The sequence below is a fragment of the Alosa sapidissima genome, chromosome 16, assembly GCF_018492685.1.
Source record: "Alosa sapidissima isolate fAloSap1 chromosome 16, fAloSap1.pri, whole genome shotgun sequence".
Lineage (NCBI taxonomy): Eukaryota > Metazoa > Chordata > Actinopteri > Clupeiformes > Clupeidae > Alosa > Alosa sapidissima.
In genome coordinates, this window is record NC_055972.1 from 16,403,798 (window position 1) to 16,427,167 (window position 23,370).

Consider the following 23,370-nt stretch of genomic DNA (forward strand, 5'->3'; position numbering starts at 1 on the left):
TAATGCATGCAAATCAATATCGTTGTTTTTATTTTGAAAGCGACTGCTATTTGTACGCCCATACATTTGTGCGTGGATGCATACGACGTAAACACCCTTACTGATGTGCTGGTGAATAGAATTTATGCTTCTGCGTCGACACAATGCAGTTGCCTTTACGACGGCGTAAACATTTCAAAGTTTTGTGTCTCTTATGTCTGCGTCGCTCACCACCGCAAAGGTTGTTAGAACGAACTCCTACTGCTGCTCGTTGGCGATACGAAGTGTTCATTTCAAAATGTTACTGGCAGACAGTTTACAATCGGATAACCCCGTAACTGTAACCAAAATATGTCTGAGTTTGTTTGCAAAGCTTATGTTAGCGAACTAGTATGCTACTACCCACAGGTTGCTTGAAGCAGCCGGCTCAACACACAGAGCGAGTTGACCAACCACAGTTATGTGCATAAAGTTATAGCAAAAACATAGCCTACATTTTTAAAATAGTTTTCTTTGTGCATGTTGATAAACTAATGACAGCCTACTATTGTCTGCTCCAAATTTTCGTAGTCTAATTCTGCATAGAGTTAATTTAACGATGGTAATGATTTAATGATGAAATATTGCTGAGTGTTGATGAAATGGTGGCACAGGCCTATCAGTTGTACTGACTCCTTCACATTTTCATGACCTAGCCTAATTATATAGATATTGTAGTACTTTTTTATATCAGTCTTTGAAAACTGAAAAAAAAAAAAAGTCAATGTCAAAAAATAATTTTCGAGAATGAGGATTAAATACTGGACATAGATTAAATATTGCTGTTTTTCCTTTGTCTCCCTCACATTTTCATATGTTCTTACGACTAGTAAACAAAACCATATGATTTACTTAATGTTATACAAGAACAGAATAGAATTGAACAGAATTGAGTTCAGACTTGAGTTTAGTATTTTGGGTCTGGCCCTCCTCAACAGTCCCAGTTTGTCATGTGGCCTCTTGGGGAAATTAGTTGCCCACCCCTGGCCTAGTGGGTAGCTGACTGATGAGGATATCGGTAGTGGTGTGGCCAGTCGCCGGCCTACCTGCTCCTTGCACTGCACCAGGGCCCTCTGGATCTCGTTGGGGTTGAGCGCGTGGGCATGGGGCAGGCAGCTCAGTGCCAGCTCAGCCGCTGCGCGCACCATGTTGGGGTCCCGGGCCCGCGACGCCCGGTCTGCCAGCGACGCCACCTCGGGAGGGGTGAGGTGGCCATCCCAACACTCCACCAGAATGTTGAGTGCCGCGCTGCCGATCTCCATTGCCTGACCTGTAGAAAAGAAACACACAGCATTAGCAAATCTGGGGATCATCGCCTCATCATCATCATCATCATGATAATGATTACTTTGGTCAACACTGAAATCACGGTTATTTACCACAATTACGGAGTGATTTTGGAAACATCACCCAATATCTTTACACAAAAAACAGTCAATTCAACTGAAAAGCAAATAAAAAATACATGCAAAAAAAAAGACCATGTATGCAACAGTTACCAGTGTAAAGCAAAGGGGTGTGCTGAGATTTACAACTCTAGACAAAACAAGAGCATTGTTGTAAAGCAGAATGCAGCAATACAATTGTTATATTTTGATTATGCAGTTTTCATAATCGTGGGAGGTCATAATTGACAATTAATTGCACAGTTGCATGGTCTTTATCTGTTTGCTGAAGGAGCTTAAACCCTGATATTCATTACTATCATTGTTAATGATTGTATTAATAAATTTAAAATAGGACTAAATTGAAAACATAGCTATTTAATTGAAAATGACAGCACAATTAGTTCAGGCGTTAAGACAGGCTAAAATGCACTTTAATGAGCCCCATTAGCTCATGACAACACCACTCTGACTACACAACTATCCATCCACTCTGTGGAACTTTGCATTCTGTAACTTAGCAACAGCTACTGCTAGTCATCTCCTCTCATTAGCAAAGCTCTACAAATTGGTTGGAAGGGCTTTCAAAGCAAGCAAGGCCAATTTAAACCCCAACTGCACCCAACTGAGAGACATGTTTTAGCATTAGACCAGCTCATCTGTGTGGCTCCCCAGGCTTGTGAGTTTGTTATCCTATAGTGTATCCTATAGCACATTACCAGAAGCTAGACTGGACACTGATCTATATTGTCACGCATAGAGATCTGTTCTGTAGAGATGATCTATTTCAATATCTAATTCTTTACTTTTTGTTTCAATTTCATGAAAGCTTAACGTATAAAATGTATTAACTTTTTTATTGATGATGTACTGTATGTGGTGGAATATGCTGCTCTTTGTGCCATTGAATTGCCCCCTGGGGAAGAATAAAGTGATTTGAATTGAATTAAACCAGAATTCCCCACAACATTCATCCAAATATGCAAACACATGCACAGGCAGACAGACAGGCAGTGACCATCGACGGTGCTGTGGTGGAGAGAGTGAGCAGCACCAAATTCCTGGGGGTGCACATCAGTGAAGACCTCTCCTGGACCACCAACACTGCATCACTGGCGAAGAAAGCTCAGCGCCGCCTGTACTTCCTGCGGAAACTCAGGCGAGCAAGTGCTCCACCAGCCATCATGACCACATTCTACCGAGGCACCATTGAGAGCATCCTCTCCAGCTGTATCGCTGTGTGGGGCGGAAGCTGCACTGAATACAACAGGAAAGCCCTGCAGCGCATAGTGAACACAGCTGGAAGGATTATTGGTGCCTCACTCCCCTCCCTGAAGGACATTTACACCTCCCACCTCACCCGCAAGGCGACCACAATTGTGAGTGATGCAAGTCACCCCGCTCACAATTTGTTTGATCTACTGCCCTCTGGGAAGAGGTACAGAAGCCTGCGCTCCCGCACCACCAGACTCACCAACAGCTTCATACACCAGGCTGTTAGGATCCTGAACTCTCTCCCCCCTCCACCCTCAGCTACGTAACATCCTGGACTTTTAGACCCACAATGGCTGCCTTGCACTACTCCACTTGCACTACTCCACTAGTACAATTGCACACTTGCAACTTGTTGTTGTTGTCCTGTTGTCCTGAACACTTCTGAACACACTTCTGCTGCTCTTACATAACTTGCACCACTATGCCACTTGCATACTTAGGTCAAACAAAACTACCTCAGCCATTTATTGGCCTGACTTTTGCACTATTATATTGACTGTCTACTGTATGCACAATTGCACAATTTCTACCAAATTTTGCTGCTCTTATTTCTTCATTGTATGTGCCTTCTTATTTTTACTTTTTATATTGTTTACTTGAATGTTATGTTTGTCTGTGGACCTAATTGGTAAAATATGTCTTGTCTCCACCGTGGGATAGTAGGAAACGCAATTTCGATCTCTTTGTATGTCTTGACAATTGACAATAAAGCAGACTTTGACTTTTGAGACAGGCAGGCAGGCAGACAGACACACACACCCACACAGACACACACAGACGCACACACACGCACACACACGCACACACACGCACACACACACACACACACCTGTGATCCAGGACACATGGGAGGAGTAGGTCCTGGACAGCCAGTTGGGCGACACAAAGTTGTGCAGGCCCAGCGCGTACAGGCCGATCTCGAAGGCACAGAGGTGCAGGTTGCGGTGGGGGCCCTGGTGGCCACCGCTGGCCGAGGGTTGCGTGAAGATGGACGTGGAGCTGTTGCCGCCCGCCTTGATGAGCACCGTCTTGGCCAGCTCGAAGTAGAAGTGAGCCGCCGCCTCCGAGGGCTGATTGGGCACGTGCGGTGCATGGCACTCGGGGCGACGCCCTTTATACCTGCAGGGGTGCGACACAGACACGACTATGAGCACTTACGCCTGTATGCCCCACTGAGCCATTACACCTGTGTGCTGCTCCATTGAGTTCAATGTATGAACATTTAGTTCAATCACAGAATGATGCTTTTTATGCTTTAATGTACTATTAACCTAATGTACAAAATCTTTGTTTTTGTTTATGTATACCACATTATATCACATTGAATTGCCTCTGTGCATGAAATGCACTCTATAAATAAATTTGCCTTTCTTTTCCTGGCCTAATGTTGCAACAAGGCATTAATACTCATTAATGCTGTATATTAACATAGCTTAGTGTTAGCTTAGTGAGAAAAGGCATAGCAACTTCAGTGGTCACATGACACTGCTCCCCAAACAACAACGCTCTCATCTCATTGGCTGACTCACCTGCTGGTGTCGGTGCTTTTGGCTCTGGCCCCGCCTCCCGCACGGCGTGAGCCGCTGGACGAGGACGAGCCCAGGGAATCGGACGACGAGCTGCTGATGCTGTCGCTGTCCTGACCCCTCCCCCAGGAGGCGGCTGCCCAGCCCCCTCGCAGCGGGCGGCGGCTGAGGGTGGGCGAGCTGTCCGAGGTGGTCTCTGGGGCGCTGCTGTCGATGCTCGCCATGCCTTCACACAAACATAACAAGAGCAGAGAGCCAGAGAATGAGGGAAAGGCAGACCAGGGCTACACAACGTCAACAGAAACTCCTGTCCTCAAATGGAAATATTTACATTTACATCTATCCAAAGCGACTTACATATAAATATATACGCTACCACCAGCCCCATTTATCAAACTTCACCATAAGACTTTGTTAGTGCCAGAATGCTGATTGTGGAGCCATTGCACGTAGGATCTTTTGCTTCTCCCCACTTCCCAGAGTTCTTAACTACTAGTGATCTCAGATGAATTATGTCTACCAAGTCTGCAGAGAGTCTGAAAGCGTCTCTGCGCGGCGCTGATGGGCCAGGCGGCGTGCCCACCTGTGTGCTTCTTCTTCTGCCGCACGGGGGAGCCCCAACAGCGGCCGCTGTAGGCCCCTCGCCCGCCCAGCGCTAGGCGACTGGGCACCGTGCCCTCTGGCTTGAAGGGGGCCGCCTCGTTCGGCTGCTCACATGAGGAGGGCTGCGCTCCGTCTGCCAACCCCAGGAGAGGGTGAGAGGAGAGAGAGGAGAGAGAGAGAGGGACAGAGAGAGGAAGGAAGGATGCCCAATGTTACAATTGTGGAGAGGTGGCTTGTGTACAAAAGCTATGCACACTCACACACAAACACATACAATCACACAACAGGCTTTTAGCATTAAAATTTCATTCCCATGCCCTCCTCAGCAGGAGGTAAAGTAAACAGAGCCTGGCACGGCCCTAGCGGTGGCATCAGGTCTCCTCGGGTCAGATCAGGTAACCCCGCAACACTGACCCCAGAAGAACGCATGCGCCTCTCTATATCAAACGTGTTAATCCATGACTGCATTCATGTGCTCTGTGTTCCACTGCACTGCTCTCATGCCATGTGATGTGTGGGGGTTTATCTTTCAGGGGCATGTTTTGTAGATCACGTTGTCCCCTTCCAACTGTCTGTCTGAGCGTACGTTTATGACTGCATTTCTCTCTTCTCAGATGGCCATTGGTGCAAATGGATTTTGCCTAGTTATTAAACTAAAATAAGACCTAAGATTTTACACTTGCACTAATTATTCAAATCAGGGATTTCTCCACTTCACATGTGCTTGTTATTTGTTCTTCTGTGTTTGGAGTCCCTGGGCTCACCTTGTTCCCTGCTCTCTCCCGTGATGGCCTCTCCTGCTGCTGCGGCAGCTACCGCTGCGGTGTTCTGCACTGTGCCGGCACCCCCTAGCGCCCCCTGCTGCCCGGGCGCACACCCGCCCGCCACGCCCTGGGAGGAGGAGGCCGCGCCTCCGGCAGTGGCCACGGGGGCAGCGGCGGAGGCGGACGCGGCGTGCTTGGAGATGCCGCCGGTGGCGCCGGCCGAGGCCGAGTGCGAGGAGGCGTGAGCGTGGGCGTGGGCGTGGGCGTGGGCCGCCGAGTGCTTGGACGGGCTCTTTTGGCTGCCGGCCGCCGGCTTGCTGGAGTAGAATGAGCTGAGCGTCTGGGGCTTGTGGGTCTGGCTCTCACGGTCCAACAGCTTGTCCAGAATCTGAAGGACCCAAGGGGGACAGAGGAGAAGTGGAGAGAGAGAGGGAGAGAGAGAGAGAGAGAGAGAGAGAGAGAGAGAGAGAGAGAGAGAGAGAGAGAGAGAGAGAGAGAGAGAGAGAGAGAGAGAAAGAGAGAAACAAAGATTATTTCTGTGTTCTAAGCTTTGGCAGGACCATCTTCCTTTAAGTGGTCATGTCAGTAAATAGTACTGAACTGAATTTAATTCAACAGAATTAAATTAAGCTGAATCCAGAGAGAGGGGAGAAGATTGAGTAAAAAATGAAAAGAAATGAAAGGGGGAGGGAAAAAAAAAACGACAGAAAGGGTTGGAGATGAGAAGCAGAGAACAACAGCCATGTAGTCTGGGAATGAGACAGATCCAAACTAATGGAGATGAAAAGGGGGAGGGCATCCAAAAGTGGATAAGAGACTGAGTGACAGCGCACACAGACAGCGTGTGAGACAGCATGGGAGAGCACCAGAGGGATTAATGCCTGACAGAACACGGACTCACTAGGAGACAGATGGCACTGGATGAGTGTGTGAGGTTGTATGTGAATGAGAAAGAAAGAGTGAATGCTTGTGTATGTGTGTGTGTGTGTGTGTGTGTGTGTGTGTGTGTATGTGTGTATGACAGAGAAAGACTGTGCAAGTAAGTGAATGTATGTGGTGTGTGTGTGTGTGTGTGTGTGTGTGTGTGTGTGTGTGTGTGTGTGTGCGATTGCATCACAGTCGGTGGTGGCTGACCTTTTTCAGCTTGCTCTGGTCGTCCTTGTAGGTGATCATGAGAGCCAGTGCCAGGTCGCCCTTCTCCCTCCTGGTGCCTTCACACAGCAGGGGATGTTCCGCTTCACTCACTGTGGTCTTCATGCCTGAGAGAGAGAGAGAGAGAGAGAGAGAAAGAAAGAGAGAGAAAGAGAGAGAAAGAGAGAGAGAGGTTGACTTTTAAGTTTCCTTTCATTACCAGTAAAAAGGACATGCAAGAAATATAATATGAAGACACGCTCTTAAAAAAAAGAGGAAAATAACCCACACAATCCGACATCTGAGAGAGAAAGAGAGTGGGAGAAATAAAACAGACAGAGAGAGAGATGATCAAAGAAGCAAAAGGGAGTTTGTGGAGACAGGGAGAGGCAGGAGTCACGGGACGTGGGAGAGGCAGGAGTCAGCTCAGGCCATGGACATGGTATGTGTGAGTGAAAGAATGTGCCAGTGAGTTAAGGACAAAACGCATCGACCAGACCAGCGTGTATGTGTGTGTGAATGATACAGAACGAGTGAAGCAGAAAACAGAGAAACAATACCTGTGTGTGTGTGTGTGTGTGTGTGTGTGTGTGTCTAAGAGCGACAGATTGTGAGAAAGCAGCATGCTTATCCCAGAGGAGAGAACTGCTAGGCTTTTCGGTGTTCCATGTTTGTGCGCCTCGGTGTAAAATTAGCAGAAGAGAGAGAGAGTTCGCTCTCTTCCCCCTCTCTTACCCAGCGCCGCCACGGCAGCCTCAAAGCCCAGCTCCTCGTCGCCCGGCATCTCCGTGTTCCGGTTTCGGCTGGGGGGGCGGGAGCCCGTGGGAGACACCGCTGTTCCGAAGACAAAAGCACACGATGAAGCACAAAGTACAAAGAAAAAGAAAAGAAAGCAGACCGGATGAAACTTAACTGAGCATCTGAGGCGGTGCGTTTGTCATTTGCGAAATCTGTGCTGCTGGTTTTCCACACCCCTGATGACAGCCGGAGAACTTTTGTGTCTGAATACTGTGCTCTGTGATCGTAAAGATGAATGGGATTGTGGAACAGGGGTAAATATGTGCAGTGTTTGTTTTGGGTAAGGATGGATGGGTTGGGGAGCTTATATGTCATGCACATCATGTTCTGTATGCTATGTACAGCATGGAAGTGTTTTCTGTGTATATGAATATGTGTGAGCACGTTCACTACTGTTACACATATACACACACACACACACACACATATTTTGTTTTTGTTTGCCTTTGTGCATACCCAAAGGAAATAGTTAACCATCAACAGGTAATGGAGATGGACTCCTGTTTGTTAGCATTACCACCACAAGACAAGAATACTAAATTGGTCTCCAGGTGAAGACCATGAAAAGATAAAACTGTCAGTGTACAATGTTTGTTGTGGTCATTCGGCGGGGATCACCTGGGGTGCAGAGCACGTCGAATATGAAGCTGGCCAGCATGAGGGGCAGGACGGGTCGGTAGTCGCAGAAGTTGCCGTCGCGCAGCTGTTCGGCCCCGGTCCCGGATCAGACTCATCTCCACCACGCCCAGCGGGATCTTCTTCAGCAGGGCCACCACCTCCGACTCCTGATACGCCAGCTTAACCTGATCCGCAAACAGACAGGGAGAGAATGAGGAGAGAGATACAGAGAGAGAGAGAGAAAGAGGAGAGAGAGAGAAAGAGAGTGTGAGAGAGAGAGAGAGTAAGAGAGAGAGAGAGAGAGAGAGAAAGAGGAGAGAGAGAGAAAGAGAGTGTGAGAGAGAGAGAGAGTAAGAGAGAGAGAGAGAGAGAGAGAGAGAGAGAGAGAGTAAGAGAGAGAGAGAGAGAGAGAGAGAGAGAGAGAGAGAGAGAGAGAGAGAGAGAGAGAGAGAGAGAGAGAGAGAGAGAGAGAGAGAGAGAGGAGAGAGGTTGGTTCTGTGTTCTAGAAATGTCACTTTCTTTAATTGTCAGTCTTTCTCCCCAAAATAAACTATTAGTCAAGAAACGTATAGGTCACTTGTTAGCGCACTCAAGTAAAACATTTCCACACTAGAAACCAAAGAGGTGGGAGGGACGCAGCCCATAGCCTACTGTCTTCAAATGCTGCTGACAGTGGCGGTCACATAACCGCGTGCCAGGGCAGAAGCTGGCAGGCTCTGCGCTGTCCTACTGCATAGAGGCTTCCACGCGGCTGCAGGTGCACTCCTGAGCCTCCCGCCCCCCTCCACCCCTCTCCACCTCTCTCCACCCCCACCCGCAGTCACTGGATGCCCCTGTTGGTCTGTTGTTCACAGGCTTGAAATTTCCTTTGCCCTGAGCCAAGCACAAGCGGATATGATATTACATTATAGCAACAGCTACGAGTGAAGTGTGAACAGTTAAGATTTAGTTTGATTCCCAGGTCGACACCCAGGATAAAAGCCACATGTTGTATTGATGCTAGAGAAAACTCATATGAGGTGATTAGGTTACTATTAACTTTGGCCAAAGAGGTTATAACATTAACAGACAGATGAATAATTTATAGCGTCACATGAATAGGTTATTATCAATGGCAGATGAACAGCTTATAGCATCATGTGAATAGGTTATCATCAATGGCAGATGAACTGCTTATAGCGTTATGTGAATAGGTTATTATCAATGGCAGATGAACAGGTTATAGCGTCATGTGAATAGGTTATTATCAATGGCAGATGAACAGGTTATAGCGTCAGTTAAATAACGTCAGGGATTGGTCAGGGATTGGTCACCTCGAGGGCTTTGGTGGAGGCGGGGGGCCGCTGCAGCTCCAGAGAGAACATGCCCATGTTGAAGGCCAAGTTGTGCAGCTCCAGCCGCTCGCTCAGCACCGTCAGTAAGAAGGCAGCTTTGGACAGTGTGTTGGTGGCCACCTGAGTCTGACGGCTGGTCGACACCTTACTCTTCTTACCCTAGAGAGAGAACAACGGACACAGGTAAAATCAGGAGTGTTGGAACTACTAGACTGCATAGACAAACAGCATAATGTACAAAGTCATGAAGGAGAAAAAGAAAACAAAGTCCAAGAGAATTTTCTCAAGGAGGAATCAGAAAGGGAGGAAATAAAGCAGAAAAGACAACGTCATTGCAATGATAAAAGTACCTGAGAAGTTAAGGAACAGAGAGAGCGAGTCAGTGAGGAGAGGAAGAGATGAATAGGCGGAGAGAGGAAGTGGTTGTGACGGCTACCTTTGTTTGTGGCTGCTCCACCTTCAGGTCGGGAGGATTGGCCAGCAAGTCGCTGGCCAACTCCACAGCCAATCGGCACGCTTCATTACTGTAGCCATGGGCATACAGTGCCTCCGCACACGCAAACAGCACCTGAGACACACAGAGGAGAGGTCAATCAACATTTTTAGATATGAAATACACAATCCATACAACATAAAAGCCCAACACATTATCCACATGCTAGTGGTTAGAGTGGAAATGTCATTCAATCATCAGTGAATACAAAAAGAAGGGTTAATATTTAATACACAGCAGCAAACGGTACTCGAGCACTCCAGTGCATTTGATCTTAATGGTCAATAGTCTTAGTGCAGGAGAATCTAGTGTGAATGTAGTGTGATCTAGTGTGAATGTAGTGTGATCTGGTGTGGTCTGGTGTGAATATAGTGTGATCTGGTGTGAACGAAGAGTGATTTGGTGTGAATGTAGTGTGGTCTAGTGTGAATGTAGTGTGGTCTGGTGTGAATGTAGTGTGTGGTCTGGTGTGAATGTAGTGTGATCTGGTGTGAACGTAGTGTGGTCTAGTGTGAACGTAGTGTGGTCTAGTGTGAACGTAGTGTGGTCTGAGTGAATCTCCTCTCTCACCTCCATGCGTCCCTCCTGCTCCAGCGGTTTGATGCCGGCGAAGATGTCCGGCTCCTCCTCGTGATTGTTGTCAGGGGCGCCGCGGTCCCCTCCCTCCTCCGAGGCGGCGCTCAGGTAGTAGGCCTGGTAGTCGTCCTCCCCGATTGGGTCTCCGCCACCGGCTCCTCCAGCCGCCGCTCCTGCTCCCTCAGGGCCCGGGGGTCCGGCCGTGGCCCCGCTGGCCTCTCCTTCCCTGCGGGCCCCTCGCGGCGGCTTGCCCGTGACGGGGGCAGGGAGATTCGGAGTCGCCGCGGCGGCGGCGGTGGCAGCGGAGGTGGAAGGCCGGGCGTCATCCGCCAGGCCGTCATCCTCGCCCCCGTTCTCCTCAAGCTCGGCCTCCACCTCCACTTCCTTATCGGCGGCGGGCACCCCAGCGGCCGCAGCGGCGGTGGCAGAAGCAGCAGCCCCAGGCAGAGCGCGCTCCTTCGAGAACGCGGGCACCTCGGCTGCGGGTGGCACAGGGGCATGGGAGACGCGCTTGCCCTCGAAGACCCGCTCCTTGGACGAGCTGCTTCCACCACTGCCGCTGCCGCCACCACTGCCCCCGTACTTGCGCGGCTCTCGGAGCAGCGGGCTGGGCGAGGGCAGCATCTCGGGCGGCGGCGGCAGGAAGTCGAAGCTGTTGGTGTTGCTGGCCTCTGCGCCCAGCGCCAGGCTGGAGCCGTCGTCCAGGCTCAGCTCGGCCATGTCGGGCTCCAGGGAGCTGTCCTCGCTGCTGGTCCGGCGCTTGGCGCTGGGGTGCTTGCCCCCGCTTCCCCCACCTCCTCCACCACCACCACCTCCTCCTCCTCCTCCTCCTCCTCCACCTCCTCCTCCTCCACCGGACACCTTCCCGCCCTGCGCCAGTTTGGCTTTGCTCCCCGAGGAGGAAGAGGCCACCGTCTTGTACACGCCCTTCCCCTCGCCCTCCAGAGCGAGAGACACGCCCCCTCCCAGACGCATCATAACCCCGGGCCCTCCCACGGCCGACAGACCTTTCCTCTTGCTCACGATGGTCTCCTTGGGTCGGACGGCCACTTCCTGCTGGGGCTGGTAGCCGCTGCGCGGTTTGTGGTCGTACGAGCCCCCGTCACACCCCACTGCCCTTCCCCCTCCTCCGGGCTCCTGCTGGTCCCCACTCAGGCCGGCCTTGGCGCCGCGCTGCTGCTGCACTGCCCGAGCCCAGCAGAAGGAGGCGCTCTTCTTGTCGGTGCTGGAGTAGGTGATGCCAGGCAGCGGGTAGGCCACCTCCCAGTTGAAGTAGCAGGACTCCACGGCTGGCTTGAAGCCCTGGAAGAGCTTGTCCAGGGACTTGCGATGCTGACCGCGCTTGACGATCTCTATCACTTTCAGGTGCCACTGCTTGAGCTGGGCGGCAAGCTCCAGGCGTCTACGGAGAGAGAAAGGGGTTAAAACCAGACAACACACTTAAATGTTTACTCCTATGTGTGTCAGGAATACGTGCAGGTATTTGTAATACAACAATGACAAATTTCAAACAATAAGTTAACAAAACCTCAAAAAGTAAACAAAATAATGAACATCATACTTTGTTTTCTTAAAAGTAATCTTTTCTACAGATTTTATCGCCCACAGCAAGAAATCAAACACAAATTTAGTGTTCCGTTTTCTGGGGCTAGATTTGTTTCTAAATCTCTGTCTCTCACGCACACACACACACACAAACACAAAAGACAGAGTGTCCATGCACTCGGCAGGGCTGCCTTGCAAGCAGCCCGTGCAGATGGACACCACAGAAAGAAAGCTCTGTGCAGACGCCAAACTGTCATTATGTTTTAGTGCAACTCCGATCTCCACAAAGACCTCATTTACCCCACTGTCAAATGAAAGCACTTAGCAGAGGCACAGCCAATGCGAGCGGAGAAAGAGAGAAACAGACAGCCAGACAGAGCGAGCAAGCAGGAGAGAAAGAGGGAGAAGAAAGAGAACTAGAGATTCACTGAGAGCAAGAGAGAGGGAGAGAGGAGGAGAGAGAAAAAGAGAGAGAGAGAAAGGGAGAGTGGGGGGAAGGGAAAAAGCAAGAGAACACAGATTAAGTGACATGGTGGTTGGATGTCACATTTAGACTCAAGACTAAATAATGTTAGCTAGCTGGGCAGATTCAGATCATTAGGACCAGAGACAGGGATTCCATCTCTACCACATAGCGGTGGGCCTAAACACCTGCGTGGACCTTACAGGTGAGCGGTCAGAAGCAGGGAGAGAGCAGGAGGACAACTAGCCAGAGCAGAGGTCAGACACAACAACAGAAAAAACAACGAGGTCAGCAGGTCTGCAAAGAATCTAGACCATCTCCAGAAATAGGTCACTACACCACTAGTGGCTTCCTATTAACAACTTTCACCAGAATTTCACCAACATTACACATGAAACATGAAATGAGACAAAATACTCCTTCATAGCTTTGAGCTGGTTAAAATAAATAGTAATTAAATAGATTAAATATCCAACCAGTCTATTGAGAATTGACTATACTGTCTGTAACCACTGCATTTGTAAATATAAACAGAAAATAAAGCAGCAGTTTACATCCCAGTTTCATCTACAAAAGTATCATCTTCTCCACCATGCAGTGGTGCTCCAGGTGTGAGGTGAGGTGAGGTGAGGTGTGGTGCAGGGGGGTGACCTCACCTCTGCGGGCTCATGGTGGGGTCGAGCACGGCCAGCCTCCACAGCACCACCATCTCGTCACACATGCTGGCGCAGGCGTGCGCCGCCACCTCCGTCTGGCCGTTACTGCGGCCCGTGTGCCCACTGGCACTGCTATGGGAGGCCGAGGTACGCACGCTGTACCACCAGCCAATGATCTGAATGGAGCACGAGGAGGAAGAGGAAGAGGAAGATGTGGAGGAGAGGGAGGGAGAAAGGCCAGAGTCAATGAAAGCTGGGTCAGACTGTTTCCTTTTCAATCACAACTAGCCCTAGTCCTTACAAAAAAATGACAGGATTTCCCATAGGAGTTCAGTCACATCCTACTTCCATCTATTCTAAATACTGAACTGAGAGGAAAGGCAGATAGAGAGAAAGAAAGAAAGAAAGAAAGAGAGAAAGACAGAAACAAAGAAACAGAGTATGTGTATTTCCATAAAATGTGTGTGTGTGTGTGTGTGTGTGTGTGTGTGTGTGTGTGTGTGTGTGTTCCATCTCACCTGCTCATAAGTGAGACACTGCTCTGTGAGTATCTCCAGCAGGGGCGCGGCGTTGCTGTCCCTCCTCTTAAACATCTCCCTGACGATGGACAGAAGGTTCCAGATGCCCTCGGGCTCCCGCCCCCTCAGTGGCCGTAACAGGCAGGCCCACTCTGCTGCAGCCGGGGGCTCGGTGGACGACAGGTACATGGAGTTCACATCACTGCACAAGGGTTAACCACACACACACACACACACACACACACACACACACACAGCCATCACAAAATGGCACTGAGCAAATGGCTACACAAGGTCTAAGCATTTGTTTAGATATGTATTAGCATTAGTGCAATGACAGTTATGTGGTTTAGCACAGGGGTTTGCCAGTCACCTCTCCTGACTGCTGACCCAAAACGCCCTCATACTTGTAGACAACTTCTGGACAAAACATTGTTTTAAATGTACCTAAATACTACTGGTGAGGGGCCACAGAACTTGTGCAGCGTTTTCTTGATGTTGTCGCTGAGCGTGGACTCGTCCAGGTACCAGGTGCTCTGATCTGAGGCGGAAGGTCCGGCTGTGGGATCTGCAGACCAGGACACAAACGGTTAACCTGCAGGCCACTCTAAGAGTTGAGCGGAGCCTCAAAAAAACTGAAATATGTGAGCATTTCTTTGCACATCACAATGTGTTATTTAATACAAGAGGCGCAAATGACTATCTGCAGACTCAAGGGACTCTATGCAAAGTTGCCATTGATACAATTCTTCGGACTCAAAGGACACGTAATAAACACATTTGTGGACGTGTTTGTGAGGAGCACTAAAGGGGTGTAGAGGACATACCTGGGGCTCCACACACTGTGTTGATGGCAGTAGACTGAGAGGACAGGAGTTCATCCAGAAGCCTCTGTGCTGTGGGCAATATCTAGGGTGGAGGGGGGGTGTAATCACAAGACACCACATTACTACACACAATATGACTCGACAAGATCCTCTGGTGCATATTCAACACGAGACACTGACAAGGAGATAGTCTCAAAATGTCTTCCCAGGATAAGCTGCCAGGGACTGACTCAAGTCAAGCACAAGAACCACTTTAAGGGCAAGAGAGAGAGAAAAAACACTCAACACAGTTACTGTGATAATATTACACGATACAGTCCAACACAAACGGTCAACACACAGAGAGACAATGTAGTCACTGTGTCCCCTTCTCAGACAGGGCTGTATGGCTGCAGCTAAAAGGCTGAGGTTTAGTCAACCAGGGGTGAGAGCAGAGTTGAAACCAAAGAGACCTCTGGCCCTGAGTACTCAGGAGAAGAGAGAGCCCCTCCAAGCTGGAGTCAGCACAGGATAGTTTTTTTTTTTATTGGAGATTTGGCGCAACAGAGAAACCTTGTTTTGAGTTAACTTCGATTAAGGCCAGATTTCTGTGGAAAGAAACCGTATCTATAATACACCCACACACTCTTTTTCTCACACAGAGAGACAACACACACACACACACACAGACTCCCTCTCCCTCTCTCACACACACACACACTTCAGAGGGTTTTCACCATCCCCCTCCTGGGACACACTGGTACCTGTTGCGGAAGCTCACTGATGAGGTACTGGGCAAACTTCTGCAGCTGGTCCCTCTGCAGCCTGGACAGCGACTCGGACACCGGCGCTCGCAGACACACAGCGGAGGCCTGGTGGGGCGCAGAGAAGACAAGTCAGGTCACAGGACACATCAATCTGGGTTCAATCAAGACCCACTGGTACACAGCTGAAGGCCGACACCACCACCCCCACCACCCCGCACCGCCATCTGGATCCCCACTCCGATGATCAGCACTTCCCTTCCAGCTCCTGCTGTGCAGGGCAGGTTCTTAATCACTCTCAATCAGGGCGTGGCTGGTTAGACATCGCCACGGTGACTGTGGCAGTGAGATGCCACCGAAAGGCCAAGTAGCTGATCAATCATCACACAGCCCCCGATTGCAGATTAATCGGAAGTGGACGCCGGGAGCGGCAGCGTGCATCGGCCACCGTCAGCCCGCCACTCCGCTGCAGACACCTGCAGACGCGCCGTCTCCGGGTCTTGTTGTCTCCTCCTGGAGTCGAGGAGCTCATCATGTGTGATTGGCCCATGCATAATACATGACCGCCGGCTAGCCGAGGAGCGCTGATGAGGGCTAATTCTCATTTCAGCTCTCCAGACCGCCTTGAAGGGGAATATGGAATCCCCCAGTGGGCCCATGTTTGAGTATCTGTGGTGAAATATGATTCCTATTTGGGAGGAGAGGGGGGCATCAGAGATGAAGGTGTGGGGAAGGCGGTGTGGAGAAGGCGGTGAGGGGGTGGGGGCAGGGGGGCTGTTGGTGCCGTGCTGCAGGAGAGATGGCATTGTTGCTGGGGAAACAGGAAGCAGAGGCACTGACATTTCGGGAGTCTGTCTGAGACTGCTGGATGCCATGGTGGCGGCTGGCTGCATCTGTGGCATAATCTCCCCTTCGCTGCTCATTCACCCCTCGCCCTGTTTTATGGGCTTGATTAATATGCTTCGGTCGTGTGCTCGCCCAAATCAAACCCCCCCCCCCCCCACACACACACACACACACACACATATACATATACACACACACACACAGTGTAAGATGACAAATTGGCGAGTCAGTCTCTGCTGTTTGATCTATGTGTCTCGCATTGAGCAGTCAGTCCATAGAATGACAGTCTTGTTTTCCTCGGCTCACCTCCCCGGAGCAGCCAGGGCGAGCAGGCAGGGAGCGAGCGAGCGAGTGAATGAGTGAGCACACCGCTGCAAAGACTGATTCCCCGGCCCTTCTTCTCTGCCTCCTTCTCCCATCTATTTTGAAGGACAAACCACATTAGAGGGGGTTTATTTTTCCACGCTTCCAGGGAGGGCAGTGTCCAAACGTGGCCCGAGAATTAATGAGAGGTGCGTATCCATGGTGACAGGTCTCACAGAGAGAGGGGTGACCTGCACAGGCCACCTGGTCTGGCTGCTAGGAGCCAGTAATTACCTTGGAATTACTCAGTCCAGCAGCAGCATCTGGACAATACTGACTAACGAAGCTGCCTAGCAGGGTCAGGTGAGGTCAGAGGGAAGCCTACAAGGGACTTGAAATCTAAAAAAAAAAAAGGTCACTTAGCAAAAGAGGTCTGAGGTCTGTTTATAATGAAATAAAAGCAGGTTTGGGTACACCAAAGGGATTGTTTGTCATTCTCTATCTTTTATAGACCCTTTCAAGAGAGTTCCATTATCAGCATCATAGTTGGCCCCACAAGACTTCCTTTTTAACATTCCATATGTTATCTTAATGCAGAGGAAGTAGATTGGGGCCCAAATAGAATGTTCAAGCATTGTTTTTGTTTACCTTGTTGAAAGGGTCTATAGCTAAAAACCTTGTAGATATGCAGAGACACAATAGTGGTGGGTTGTTACACAGTAACCTAGAACAGACTAGGATTAATTTCACACACAAAATATCAATTTGAAGAAAATTATACTAGAAAAACAAGGTGGAATCTCATAATTTACTCTAGCTCTTGAAACTAAATGTTATCTACTATACAGCAATAAAACCATCCATGAAACGTCCTTGAAGCCATACTTTCTAAACCAACTAATCTTCAAAACACATGAAAAATACACGCAAAAATGAAATGACTGAATATGGTTGAGATCTCATCATGCATATCACATGTTTCTTTAAAACATTTAAAAACAGAATTCAACAATTCCCCATGGAGCTGCTTTCATAAGCGAACCCCCTACACACACAGAAAACATGAAACACGCAAAGCTCACATGCGAACGCGTTACCACCCACAGGCTCATCAGATGCCTGTGCAGTATCTGGCACGCCGCGGGCCTCCTACGGGGAGCTATCAGAACAAAACAGATCCACTCCTCCGCCCTCACAGACCTGGGGGGGGGGGGGGGGGGGGGGGTTTTGAGGCATAACCTCATTTTACACTGGAGTTTTATTGCAGAATTAATGTGCTTTTTATCACAGCAGGCCTGTTCTTTTTAGACTGACAGAGGTGGAATGGGGGTCCCCCAAATATGCCAGCAGCGAAGCTAGCTGGGGCCATGTCAGTGTGAATGGAGCTGCCGGAGTACTGCAGAATGAGTGGGAGACATGACGTAGTGGCTGAGCTGAATGAAGAAGAATGCTACTGTACTAACAGAACGCAGAAATCTGATATGATAAGCATTCACACACTGCGTTATTTCACTTCACTGAGAGTGAAAGAGTCTTTTTGGATCCATTTATTATAATTTAAACATTTTTGAGATCATTTTGAGCTCAAGACTGTCAGTTGTCAGTAATGTGATTAGGTCAAAATTGATTTCAGCCTATTTCAGCTAATGCAGCTGTCTGTCCATGCAGGTTGCTAGCTAGCTAAACAGGCAATAATAAGTTTATACGTGCACAAGTGTAGTTTCTATGAAATGGTAGCAACCAAACATGATGGTTGTTACTTGAAAATTACTCATTCTTAACTCATTCGAGACTCATTCTGTGGCTACTTTAAGGACTGAAGTAAAATTAAGTAAGATTTTGTAGATCAAACTAAATGTGACATAATGCTGTCTCTGCATAATGCTGTCTCTTCTTCTCATGATTATTGAGGGATCTCTAAAAAGGACTTTCCAATCCTGCCCTGCCTACACACACAGAAAGATACAAACACATACATATACACACACACACCAGATACACAGACACAGACACAGACACACCAGTGTCCAGACTGAAATCATTTAGGAGCTGAATGGGAGCGTGGTGGAGGTGTGGGTGTCACTCACGTTGTGGATGCGGAAGAGGCAGAGGGCCACCACATGGGCGCACCACTTGGCCCCAGCGCCACAGGTGCAGCTGCAGGAAGTGATGCGGCAGCGGTCGAACATTACGGCCACGTTGTAGGCACCCTTGGACTGGCCGGCCTGCTGAGACACCACGGTGGCGCTGAGATGGAAGCCTGTTACAAATGGGCACATCAGACGGCTAATAAGTCCGGTACACTGCAACTGGCCACAACTCACAAGCACAGACAGACAGATTTCCCCCACTGAGGGCATAAACAAGAGACCTGGGCCAGCTCTGGAGAAGGGAACCCATTGCCCTGGTTCCGTGGCAACGGTAGTAATGGTATTATTAGTAACCCTACTGCAGACCCATGGCTATGGGCCTTTCTAGCTAGACAGGAAATGAAGGAGATTTTACTTTCAAGCACAAATAGAAAGGAGCTAGAGAGAGAGAGAGAGAGAGAGATGAAAACTGGATGTTTGTGTGTCGGTGCATGTGTGTGTGTGTGTGTGTGTGTGTGTGTGTGTGTGTGTGTGTGTGTGTGTGTGTGTGTGTATGTGTGTGTGTGTGTGTGTGCATGTGTGGGTTGGGGAAGGGTAGGGAGGTTTTGGCAAAAAGCTTTTACCCACTGGACAACAGCCAGTGTTCTGCTAGCTAGCGAGCCAGAGAAGAGCAGAGAGCTGCGAGGCTGGGGGATGGCAGGGGATCTGGACAGCGGACTCCAGGCCCCACTGCTCCATATTCAACCTCTGCAGCGTGGCAAGTCCTACCTACACCATCTCCCATGCCTCTCTTCCCACCTGGCAGCTAAACACCAACCCCCCCCCCCCCCCCCCCCCTTCCCTTCCCTTCCCTGACCCAATTCCTCCTCCCTGCCGACCACAGGCCCAGAGACAGAGGCACAGACCTCCACGCTCTCACACACACACACACACACACACACACACACACACACACACACTAAAGCGATCTAAGACGGAGAAAACAGATGAGCACGGCTTTGAGGTGACATTCAATATTTTGTCGTGATTAAAAGGTGCAGGCCTGCAGGAGATTAATAGACTACACTTGGTGGCCACTGGGCAAGTCACCCAAATGGAATTGTAAAGGCTCAGCTGTTTACAGGGTCTAGGTTTTTTTTGTCTTTTTTGTTTTTATTCCTGGACTTTGTTTTACACAAACCCCTTTGTAAAAGCAAGCGATTGGGAACTCCAAGGGCAGAAACGAGCTACAATACAACCCCCCAGAGGACTGAGGGCTTTTCACCTCACTTACACTGATCCCAGCTGGCATCTCAGCTATGTGTTTTTTTATGGATTAATAGTCAGGTCATTAAGAGTGCCTGCGGGTTTCGGGGGCATGCTTGGCCAGCAGTGGAGTCTGACTGCCCCTTAGCCACATCGGACCAGTATACACACTACGCCTCAGTTATGGGCAGGCCTCGTTTACGCATCCGTTGTCATGAAAACCACAGAGGCTATTAGTATGTCTAGCTTCACGCAAAGAACCTTGCCACTTTTATGTGTCGCGACGCGTTCTATTCATGCAGCTTAAATAGCTGACAAACAAGCACCACCACACAGAAGCTATGCAACAAGGGCCTTGGGTATTGGTGAATGCTTGCTGTCAATCACTGCTGCCAGCACATTATGCGAACAGTCACATTTTCCACATGCACTGCCTCGAATAACTTTCTACTTTCTACTGGATCAACAGTCTTCACAGATCTCCGGCCTATTAGAGAAGATGGTCACCCAACTACAGCTCTCGTCTAGCTCTATTGCCATTCTTTAAGAGTTCTGTCAGACTCTTAAAACAGACTGACACTTAAAAGAGATTCCCTGACAAAGGTGTGATGGCTTCTTTTTCATATGCCCACTTTTTGGTTGAAAGCGGTGTTAACGTTTTTTTTAAAAGAGTGACATGGATTTTCTGATGTCTATTTGTATCAAATCGAAAGGACACCTTAAACAAATCCAGAGTCTAGGAAACGCTCCCATCCAAACATTTATTGAGCCCTAGGCAGCTGCTGAGGACATGCAGGCTCCTGTCCTATGATCACACACTCACTCCTCTTCCTCCAGTGCAGCTAAACTGACCGTAATCCCAGCATATCCTGGAACCTGAGCTGGAATAATCTGGATGAGCAAACACGTAGAGGCCAAGAGGCTCTGCACTACACGGGGGAAAACTCAGCATCTGTCACACACGCACTGTGGAGAGGCCGCTGGTTGAGTTTTTGGAATGACTGCAAAGAAACCAATGATTAATATTCAATGGTCGGTACGCAGTGTTATGTTACTACAGAGAGTTATTGTCGGGGACATTAGAGCTAAAGGGATCATATTTGTGTACATTTCAACACTTGAAATGCACTTTTTTCCCCACCAGGATGGCCTTTTTACTGCTACTAGCATTAATAGGCACGATTATGTCAAGTTCTGGTGTAGTTATTATTTCAGCTGTTTATTAACGGCTTAATCATGCCCGTTTATTAACGGGCATGATTATGTCAAGGTGTAGTGACTTATCTGAGTGACTTATTTTTAGCTGTTTATTTTATTAATAAGCATGATTATGTCAAGCTCTGACTTAGCTACGTATTTGTGAGTTTAGCTGTTTATTTTATGCAGATTTTAGCCATGTGGAGTAAGCAGGTCTTCCGAAGGCTCAGGCAGGCAGAGGGGTCAGACTTCGGCCAGAGCATCCCCCCCTCTTAGCCGCCTTCCGGCCCACACCCCAACCGCGGCCAGCTGTGGGAAGGCGAGCTGGGGCTCGGCCCAAATACTCCCAACAATTGGCCCCATTGATGCAGCACTGGTGTCGGAGTCGGAGCTGGAGCCGAAGCCGGCCGCGCTCCCCCTCTCACACGGCTCTCCCTGCCAAAGGCGGCTCGGGCCCAGAATAACTCGACTGTTTAGATCCACGCAGGGCCATCACAATGACACAGGGAAACCTGAGCCGGGAGGCTGGAGCCCTCGGGTCCCTCCTGAGCCCAGACTCTGCCAGCGCAATAAAGCCAGATAAAGTTGGCTCCGCTCGGCACAAGCACAATAGCATACTATGATTGGCATCGGGCCACAGAGAGGGAAGGTGAAGTCATGTGAAGAGTGGGAGCCAGAGATCTGCTTAAGGTTGAAAGGGAGAGAGGCAGCTCTTTACAGTGTTGACTGCTGACAGTTAGATGTCTTTTTTTTTGACAAGTCTGACAAGATTCGACATGTCCTTTGCGATCATGTAAGTAAAACGTTGACTGACGTATGTCTTTTCTTGACCTATGTTTACCCTGTGAAGGTTAAAATCTTGCATGGAGATTGTGACTGTTTTTGATATGTTATTTTGCATTTGCTGTTTAGAGATAACAAATATTTGTGTGCTTTCTTATGGCATATGGCATATTGAGTGACATAGAAGAAAAGGGATTTGCATACAAAGACTTGCACATTATGGTGATGGTGACAACCTGCAACTACTGTATTATGTTAACAATCTAAGATTCCTTTACTGAAGCAACACATCCAAATCCAGTCATGCTACATGGGTCGTAGACATTACTCGCTGTACCTGCTGTTAAAGTGCAGTTTGTTATTTCAAACCTAGCCATCCCTGGTTAGAAATGTGAGGGTTATGACAACACACTCACCAATCTGCAGGGGATCTCTCACGGCCTTTATCCTGTAGAGCTGTTCCCCTCGTTGAAATTCATCTGGACTCCCATTGGCCAGACAGGAGTAGAGCCTGCAGAGAGGGGTGAGGACAAGGGTCAAAGGTCAGGGTGAAATAGCTTCTCTAGCTGCCCTGTCCTAGCTCAGCAATATTGTAAACAATAGTAAACAAAGTGGCAGTAGACAAACTGTGTCAAGAACCAATGTGAGTAGATGCCTACATTTTGCCGGTTGTTATTATAATAATCAATCCAGTGTATTTTTTCTACTTCTACAGGCAGCCATTAGTCGCCATAAAAAAGGCATCAAAACCATCAGCCAAAGAGACTGAACGGTTCCATCCCCACCTGATGTCTTCCTCATTTTCTGGAAAGCTCCAGTAGGCAATGCGAAGCTGCAGCTGCTCTGGCACAGGGGGGTACACCTTCTCCACCACCTCAAATGGGATGTGGAACGCTACCTGCTTGGCAGACAGCTCCACCAGAGGGATTACCTGACCATCTGCATGAAAAAAAAAGGGGAGGGGGGGGGGGGGGGACAATGAAAGAAAGAAAGGTTTGAAAAATACGCAAAAACAAGCACATTGTCTGACGGAGAGAAAAATGGAAGAAACATAAAGCAGTATGATTTTCATTTTTTACTGCAAATAAAAATGCATACAATCTTTCACCACCTTTAATTTGAAACGCAAAGAGCCCTCATGAGAAAAAAAATATGGTTTCTACTTTCCAGCGCAGTCACACTCAACCCCTGGCCTGCCTTTGTCTATATTAGGCTTGAGGTTCAGTCGCCTAAATAGTACCATTCATCATCCCACTCAACAGTGATTCAGATGAATTCATCACCGATTAGGCCGGGAAGGCAGGGCAGGAGGAAGGCAATAGAGCCTGTTAAAAGGATGGTCCTGCGGCTTCACAGTCAATCTGAGTGGGACTGGTACCAGCTGCTTCCCTCATGATGGACATCACAGGGGATAGGATCAGGACAGCTGCCAAGGCGCCACAAGAACCTTCCTCCCAAGCCGGCCCCGGAAGGGCTTGGGTTTCCTGAGACGCTCTGGACTCGAATGACCTCCTGCTCCCCAGACAGAGCGGGGCAGCGAGCAAGCAACCAGCAACTTCAAACGCAAAAACAGGCCACACAGCTATAAAACCACCTGGCCTAAAGGACCAAGTAGGTTTTTTTCAGGTCTGCT

General features: G+C 49.0%; 1 protein-coding gene across 1 annotated transcript in view; it reads right to left on the bottom strand.

The window, feature by feature from the left end:
• zswim8 (zinc finger, SWIM-type containing 8) overlaps nt 1-23,370 on the bottom strand; it is a 34,767-nt gene that overhangs the window by 5,614 nt on the left and 5,783 nt on the right. The window contains 20 exon segments of the mRNA XM_042064895.1: nt 1,065-1,288; nt 3,508-3,797; nt 4,208-4,430; nt 4,788-4,940; nt 5,572-5,959; nt 6,706-6,830; nt 7,438-7,536; nt 8,119-8,212; nt 8,214-8,303; nt 9,432-9,611; nt 9,889-10,020; nt 10,516-11,923; nt 13,186-13,361; nt 13,704-13,905; nt 14,151-14,271; nt 14,531-14,612; nt 15,274-15,381; nt 18,510-18,682; nt 22,154-22,248; nt 22,523-22,676. Of these exon segments, the coding sequence (XP_041920829.1) occupies nt 1,065-1,288; nt 3,508-3,797; nt 4,208-4,430; nt 4,788-4,940; nt 5,572-5,959; nt 6,706-6,830; nt 7,438-7,536; nt 8,119-8,212; nt 8,214-8,303; nt 9,432-9,611; nt 9,889-10,020; nt 10,516-11,923; nt 13,186-13,361; nt 13,704-13,905; nt 14,151-14,271; nt 14,531-14,612; nt 15,274-15,381; nt 18,510-18,682; nt 22,154-22,248; nt 22,523-22,676 (4,517 nt within the window).